Source organism: Archocentrus centrarchus, chromosome 18, assembly GCF_007364275.1.
Source record: "Archocentrus centrarchus isolate MPI-CPG fArcCen1 chromosome 18, fArcCen1, whole genome shotgun sequence".
Classification (NCBI taxonomy): domain Eukaryota; kingdom Metazoa; phylum Chordata; class Actinopteri; order Cichliformes; family Cichlidae; genus Archocentrus; species Archocentrus centrarchus.
The window spans coordinates 8947849-8956644 of NC_044363.1; the positions used below are offsets into that span (position 1 = coordinate 8947849).

Sequence of the window (8796 nt, forward strand, 5' to 3'; positions counted from 1 at the left end):
CCCACAGTCACACCTGTGGGCAGTTTAGAGTGACCAGTTAACCTAACCCCAGAAACCGCATGTGTTTGGACTGTGGGAGGAAGCTGGAGTGCTCGGAGCCCTTCTAGCTGTGAGGCAACAGTGCTAACCACCACACCCTTAATATAACTTATAGTCTCAAGTTAGAGGGCTTTCATAAATGCACCTTCTTCATGCCAGCTGCACGCTGTCCTTACAGCATGTTCAGAGTTGTTTTGTGGATTTAACAGCCTGATTTTATGGCATGAAATTGAAACACACATTTCAATTTAATATTTACATATATTATCATATATTTACATGATATGAGCCACACTCACAAACAGGTGGGACGCTGCGCTTCTATGAATTATGGGGCAGCATTATCTCCTTTCCTTTCACAAAGGATGGTCAGTGTCTCCTCTGTTGAAGGAGGTAACAAAGGAAGCACTCGAGCACTTTTCCTTAGTATGCAAACAGATTTGTTTTGGCTGCCACAGAGATACTTCAAGGACACTTCACTCAGTCAGGAACTTCCCCGAGGAAAAAATGACTATCTGAACACAGCGCCGGGATATTCAGACATTAAGTGACGTAGACACACTTCCTTAATTCATCAAGAAAAACGGGAACACAACTTCTGATTTTCTTAGAAGAAGCAGAAAAATTGCTTCATACCCCCCACACCCTGTGGACTCGGTCTCTTTGATTACGGGTTTATAACATGAAATACATGGAGTCTTTTCTCCCTTTCTCCCTGTGGACGTTCGTGCTCTGTTTGGATTTTGTTACAGGTAAAATATTTTTCTATTACAGATGTTAGTCTTGGTTTATTTACACCTGAATGAAGCAGCAGGATCAAGAGTTACTGATTCTTTTCAGTCCAATGTGAACTATTATGTTCTCATCATGTAACTGCATGTTTTATCCAGTCGATTTTCATCTATTTTTTTTAAAAAAGCACTTAAAGCCACAAAGTATCAAGATGCTGCTGAGGGTTGAAGCCCTTCTGCAGGCCTGCCCATGTCTCCTCGTGTAACAGACTATCTCCTGGTAGCTCTCCCACACTCCTGAGACTCTGCTGGGAGACAGAAAGTCTTCTTGCACAGTCCCGTCCTGGAGGAGCTGGGCTCCCTCAGTGGGCTGCAGGTACTGTCTCATGTTAGCAGCAGTGAGGAAAGTCCATCAGGCGAAATAAGAAGGGAGCAAAACGGTTCAGCTGTGTGGGTTTTGTCACCTCTTGTCACTTTGATTTGCACCACAGCAGCTGAAATTGATGGATTATGTTTCATAACTGCACAGATTGATATCTGTGAAGTTTAACTTTCTGCTACACTGTGTTTGCATACTTTTCTGTGTAGTGCATTGTTATTTTAGTAATATTAACAGCAATAGTAAATTATTTAATAATGCAATGATTTAATAATGTACATTATTAGGACCCAAGCACAACCTGTGCAAAGGCCCTATTGTAATTGCTTTTTTGAGGGCCTAAACATGCTCAAAAACTCATGAAATTTTGCACACATGTCAGGTCTGGTGAAAATTTAAGTATTTTAATGGTTTCAGGCATGGCCCTTTCAAAATGGCTCTACAGCGCCACCTTTAGTTCAATTCCCTCTACTGTGTTTCATGTACATGTATGAAATTTGGTACACATATGTAACATGTCGAGACGAACGAAAAAGACACAGGGTCCAATGGCCTACACCCAACAGGAAGTCTGCCATTGTGAATCAAATGGCTGATTTTAGCCATTTCCTGCCCTTATACGCTCTCTAATAACTCAGAGGTTTTGGATGTTATCAACTTCATATTTGTTTTGTCTTATCTACACACCCGGGGGAATCTGAATTTCAAAAATGGTGAGTTTTCACCGGAGGGCGTGGCCGTGACACCACAGTGAATTTCGATCATTCGCCAGGAAATTTTGATTGCCTCTCATTCAAACCTGCATTATCCAATCTGGATCAAACTTTCGCAGTAGGATGACGGTTCACCCCTGAACCCATACATATGATAATATTTACTGACAGTCGCAGCGCCACCTAGTGGGTATAGGAAATGTCATGTTTTACATTTTGAGGTACAGCTCTAAGGTGGTTGAGCAGAACCATCTCAAATTTCCCCTGGAAAGCCTTCAGGAGTTGGCCTTACACTGTTTTCAAAACTGTGAGTTTTCGCCAAAGGGTGTGACTTAGGTGTTTTGCAATGAAGACAAAAATGGCAGTAACTGATAAGCCTTGTTTCAACATTCTTGACATCATCCTGGTCAAAAAAGTCAATAAGACCCATGCTCTATTTTGCGTGATACAGCCGTGACCACACCCCAAATACTGCATTGGGTTTATATGGAGAGCAAAAGATTTAGTTTCACAGAAATGTATGAAATTGGTTACGGACATTCTGTACACCATCACAATCAAAAAACCTGGATCGACCTGCGCCGGGTGCGAGGGCCCGATCATCACCGCTTGCGGATTTTAATTACAAATAAAAATCCAAATTAGATTAATATGATCATCTGTAACATGTGTAACTCTCATTTGTGTCTGCTGCTGTGCAGCTTAATGCAGTGTGGTGTCTAATGGAACATGGAAAAATAACAGCAAAGCTTTTCATGTCATTAACGTCCTCTCATGTACTGTGTGTTCACTGATGTGTCTCAACCCGATGTTGTTGAAGCTGCAGCTGCTGCTCTGAGCGTCCATCCCGACAAGTCGGTCTTCTTTTATTATGAAACCGTGACTCTGAGCTGTGCAGACACCGAGGACACTGTGAAGAGAAACACCTCCACAAAGTCTTCTGTTTCCTGCGAGGTCTGGGGCCAACTACGTGGGTCGTCCTGCAGCATTAAAGGTGTCTACCCATCGGACAGTGGAGTGTACTGGTGCGAGTCTAAGAGCGGGAAGAGCAGCAACACCATCAACATCACAGTGAGCAGTAAGCATGCAGTGACAGACTGTCTTTAAGTATCTAATCTGAAACTGAACACACTTTGAACTGTTAAAAGTGAGGACAGAAACCACAGTCAGAGTTTGTCTTTTTGTATTTCAGCTGGTCTGATCCTGGAGAGCCCTGCTGCTCCTGTGACCGAGGGAGCCGATGTTACACTAAAGTGCTCCTACAAAGAAAAATATGCAAAGGAGTCGACATCAAACTTCAGAGCGGAATTCTACAGAAATGGGTCTTCAATTGGAAACGAGACCAAAGGACAGATGATCCTTAAAAATGTGTCCAAGGAGAAGGAAGGCTTCTACAAGTGTAAACACCCCACACGAGGAGAGTCACCACAGAGCTGGCTGGCAGTGAGAGGTGATGATGATGATGTTCAGTTTCATGAAGCTTTCATTTGTTGTCTTGTAGTTAAAAACATAAATCATCCTCAGTCAGTTTTTGGTGACCACAGCAGCCAATAGTTCATCATTTCAAAGTAACTTTTGGAAACATTAAAGGCTTTAAACTCCTTCAGCCAGCCACACAGCAACACTCTCCCACTCCTGGAAAACACACTGATGTGTTTAATGTGCAGAGTTTGCCTTTGAGTCGTAAACAGCAGTGAAACACAATCACAGAAAAGTCATATGAACAAATCTGGGATCAGAGTTGACAGCAGCGTGCACCGATTTAGCTTTCCAAGGTAAACAAATAAATAAAAATGTAGTAAAGTAACTTTTCTTCGTCCATGCTACTGTAGCAACACTTGATTGTTTGTGGGACACATTCACAGCTTTTAATCATTTATTAAAACCAGGCAGCCAGAGGCTAGGACACACTTCTACAAACCAGCTCCAATTTTTTAAATTTTGCTGGATGTGAAACTCAAAGTTTATCGAATGTTCTGAAGCCGAGAATCGGGGAAAGGTTTCATCTTACCCAATTCGGCCAAATTGGTGCTTAAAAATGAGCAACGATTGAAAGCAAAGAGTGAATGTAAACAGAGCTTCCAGTTAAGTTTTCAGTGACAAATATGAAGCTTATGCTGCTACGGGTCCTCCAGCCTTCAAACATCTTGTAGGCCTTTAAAATGCGGCTGATAATCCAGAAAAGTTAATGATGCAGCAGCCACTGAGACAGGACGCTGGCACAGAAGTTCACCTTATGTGTAATGGTGAGAAAATGTACACAGGGCCATGTTAACCGCTGTGCCGCACCCCCTCTCCTTTTAACAGCTTCTTTTAACTTTTTGTTACCACTTGCATTTCCAGCCTTTTGCTGTCCTGTCTCAATGTTTGTCAGATGTGTTGTTGCCAAATGAGATTGCAAATCATTGCGATCTGTTCTCCTTTACATCTTATACAGTGTCACGAGTTTTCTTTAAAAAAAAAAAAGGGGGGTTGCATTTAGTATTCATTGTGGGGAAAGTAAATCAAAAACAGGAGTGGAGAATCACACTGATGATGAAGAGGTGTCAAAAGCTCACAGAAATTCACGTATCAAATATGATCCACTGGACATTAAAGGATTAAAGACTGCACATGATGGATTCAGTGATATTACAGGTCGAGTGAAACACCTGCTGATCTGCTTCCAGGATTTATTCATTTATTTTCTGTGATTATCCACAGTGAACTCTGACCGCTGCATGAAATATGTATATATTTTGTTTGTCTAGTTAATGACAAAACTGTTCCCTCATCACAGACAGACCTCAGTCTACGACTGCCCCTCCTCCTACTACTCCTACTCCTACTCTTCATCCTCTTCTGATGTCTCTGCCCTGCCTGGTGTCCACAGTCCTGCTGTTCATCCTCTTCACTGGTTTACTCATACTGTGCATATGCAAATATAAAAAGAGGACTCGAGGTAAGAACACATGTATAAATGCCAATTATATTAGAAAATATTCATTTTCCACAATGGATCAGATGTCAGGTCCGACACGGTAGCTGCTAAACAAATGTCAAAAATCAGTAACTAGTTTGGTCAGGTGTGTGAGACCATGGGTCATTTTCACTAAATCTCAACAAACTGAGATTTCAGATGCTACTTTCCCACCGCCGAGGAACCGGTTCGCGTGCCAGTGCCCGTGCTGTTCCCAATGAACCGGCGAAACGCTTAAGAACGGGCCCGCGTTCCCACCGCATTTCTGTGAACTGCTCCTTTACGCATGAGCGTGGGCGGGTCCTCGTCTGGACACGGAAGCCGAAGCGCACAAACGTGGGAGAACACGCTCCCCTTTCTTGTGCTGCAAATACGTTTTACAGTCCAAACCAAACTACTGCAGCATCTGTGTGCAGCACAGAGGGAAACACAGACAGCGATTAGAGCAAGACGACAAGTACGCACTTTGTGTCCTTTTATCTGTGATATGAACTGATACAAAGCAGCAAGTTCAGCCTTAGAGCCCAACCTAATTCACAGCCGTGAAAACTGCTTCGCTTTTCTCATGTAATACACGTGTAATATGGTAGAAAACATGATGTTGAGACGGCAGAGTCACGCCCTTCTGTCACTTTCGTCACGCGTTCGTGGTTCCAGACCAGCTGGTTTGCGGGGCCGGAATTGAACCCGTTTTTCGGCCGAGCACCGAGTGCTTCAGCGGTGGAAAACCCGCCTAATGGTTCAAATTACTGCACGTGCTCCGGAACCCTGTTGGTGGGAAAGAGGCCAGAGTGGAGGTTAAGCTTCAACCTGTTGTTGTTGATGGTTCAAAATTTGCCCTTTTGTGGGCTCCTCCAGTTGTGCAATAGATGCCGGCTGGCTTTAGCAACACCTTATTACACCAACATGAAGGAAACCTCAGACAGTTCAGTCTGACCACAGGGGGCACAGCCACAGAGGTGTAGAGTCAAGCCTCTCACCTCTGATACAGGCCCCTTGTTGTGGCTTTTGAGGTGACCAAAGGTAATTGTGAGTGTTAATGTTCCTCAAGTGATTCAACACAAACCGTCACAGCAAATGAAAACACAATTATCAGATATTCTTGTTGTGGCTGATGAGGTAGGCCAGCCATAGCTCTCCTGGCAACAACAGGAAGTGTTGCTCATGCTTACATGAAATTAAATTCTGCTTTTTTAAATTTATCCAGTGCATCAAGTTTCTGTTCCTCTTGCAGCTCCTCTTGCTAAAACAAAGGAGGCTGATTGTCTCTAACTGGAGCATCTGAGGAAGAACAAAGATCAGCGTCTCACCGGGTTTACAGCAAAACCTGTTTTCTCCTCCTTTATCGCCTCCCAGCAGCTGTTAGCTTACACTGTTAGCTGCTGATTTAATGATCCACTGCTGAGCTGAAAACTGCCTTTGATGAGTTTTATGTTTGAGAGACAAAACAAGAAATGTCAAAATGTTATTTAGCTTCATGCTAAGCTTTGTATGCTAATGTAGAAATCCATCCACTCTCTTCTGCTTATCCTGTTTGGTGGTGGGGTGGGGGTGGTGTGGTGGTGGTGGTGGTGGTGGTGGTGGGGGGGTTATCCCAGCTGTCATATGCCTCGTTTCTATTAGTACCTACTCAGCGTGGCTCAGCACGATTTGTAGGGAATTCCATTAGGTCCTGGTACCAGGTACTTTTTTAGTACCCACTCCAAGCAATCTGAAAATATGACCTCAAAGAACAGCATGCCACTGATTGGCCGGGAAATGTCATCACCAGTGGAGTTATGAGAGTGACTCCTTCACCAGAATCAACCATGCCATTTTGACAACAAGAAGCTGGACCAAACCAACACCGTGGTCGATTGAGGAGGTGCAGACATTTCTGTGCTTGGTGGGAGATGAGATGAGAAATGAGAAAGTTTATCATCAGCTCTCCTAGCTAATGGCTGCTCACAGGTCCCATCGCACAACACAGCAGTGTAGACAAAAGCTAACACACTTTGAGTTCCACACAGATCATGTCACAACACTTCTGCCTGTGTTGCTATATCGACTCCACCCACACTGAGGTGGCCCTCAATTGTAATGGAAACGAAACGAAACCTTGGCCAGTCAATCCACACTGAGGTACTAATGGAAACGTGGCAATAGGGTACTGGGTACACTTGTACAGGTAGCCAACCTCTCACAAGGCCAGCACAGAGAGACAGACAGCCATTCATGCCTATGGGCAATTTAGAAACACCAGTTAACACTAACCCCAGTAACTGTATGTCTTTGGGAGGCAGAACATGCAAGCTCCACACAGAAGGTGGATTTGAACCCAGATCCTAGCTGTGAGGCAACAGTGCTAACCACCACACCACTGTGCTGCCCTAATAGAGAAATGTTTGTCTGTATTATTGTTGTTAAAATCAAATAAAAAAATGCATAATATTTCTTATTTGCTCTCTTCATGAAGTCATTCATTAAATTATTTTTCTTTAACAAACCAGGAGTACAAAGAACTTCTGTGTTGTCGTATAACGCTGTCAGATTATCATCCACACAACCAACACAGTTGTGCAGTATTATTTTCTGCCACCTCGTGGTTTTTTATCTAAAGCATTTTCATGTTTGATAAAAAGACTGAATCTGACACAAAGTCATATTTAATGACTGCCAATCAGTTTCCAACATTTCACATTGAATGAATAAAGAATGTTTTTGTTTGTTTGTTTTTTCTAATGATTATTTCTGATGTCTGTACCTTTGGCTGCTCTGTGTGACAACGCTGATGTCATAAAAAGATAAAAATGACCAAACGTATGTTTAAATGGTTTGTTCATCACTTTGAATGCAGACAAAACAAAACTGAAGAACTCATTTAAACACAAAGAGTCAAAAAAGTCAAATTCTTAGAATATTTTTTCTTTTGCTTCATATTTTCAGTGTAAACTGTTGGCTCGTTCATTAATTACATTCTACTTAATGCTCATTTTTCTTCAGTTTATTTCCACTCACCTGATTTAGTAGCTATTTATTTCAGTGTGTGAAACAATGTTTGCTGCTCTGAAACACTGAAACAGAAAGTGCTCAGTATTTTTTTTTCAGTCTTCTAGATTTCTTTAGTTTTTCTTATGACACATATGTGGTTCAGCTTTTTTTGTTTTGTTCTCTGTAGGAAACTCTGAGTTTCTGTGTAGTTCCAGCAGCTTTTGTGCTGGTTTGACGTGTCGTGGTGCTTTATTTCTCTATCTCTCAGTTATGGTAACACATTTAATGCAAATTTTGCAAAACTGAGACCACAGCTGCCCAATTTGAAAACTGCAGATCTTCTGTAGCAAACCCAAACCCTTAATCATCTGATTTTCTTTCTTTTTATTTTTTTCTTGAGTTTCACCCCTTCAGTTCCTTTTAAAGTGTGACTACTTAATGCCCATTTTAACCTGTATCACAAAATTTAATGAAATTACTTCTTGTGATCCACCTGCAGTACATTTGTGTACATTTTGGGCTGTGGGCCACCGTTTGGAATCTGCTTCAGGAAAATCTCTGAAGTCTCTTCTGGGCAGTGACTTGCAGTCAGGGGAGTCAGGTGCGGCACTGCCTCCCCTGCCATCGTGAAAATTAAAATGATGATAAGAATGATAAGAGAAACTACATTTGACTACTTGACTGTTCTATAAAACTGTTTTCTGAATTATTTCAACACTTTAATGGTCAAAATCATGGACTTTACACATTTCCTGTTCAAACACATGGAAGAAATGTGGGGCGAGGCAGTGCAGTGCTGTGGCTCACCTCTGGTGGCGCTGTGTCACATACAATAAATGAAGCAGACGGTTGGCGCATGCCCATTGCTGTCTCTCTTTATATCGCCAATATACATGCTTGATTACACATGTGCTAAACATGCTGACGTTCCATAGTATGTCTAATATGCTGAATGAATGTGTGTGACATGTTTATTCTTTATAATTGGTCATAAATGCACGGTGA

The 8796-nt window shown here is 42.3% G+C and overlaps 1 protein-coding gene across 1 annotated transcript; it reads left to right on the top strand.

Annotated features, from left to right (window-relative positions):
- Window positions 1-658: 658 nt before the first annotated feature.
- LOC115796693 (uncharacterized) lies at window positions 659-6349 on the top strand. Its single transcript, XM_030753066.1, has 5 exons — window positions 659-791; window positions 2683-2940; window positions 3055-3312; window positions 4642-4803; window positions 6056-6349. The coding sequence occupies exons 1-5, from the start codon at window positions 722-724 to the stop codon at window positions 6091-6093; spliced, it is 786 nt and encodes a 261-aa protein (XP_030608926.1). The 5' UTR covers window positions 659-721; the 3' UTR covers window positions 6094-6349.
- Window positions 6350-8796: the final 2447 nt, after the last annotated feature.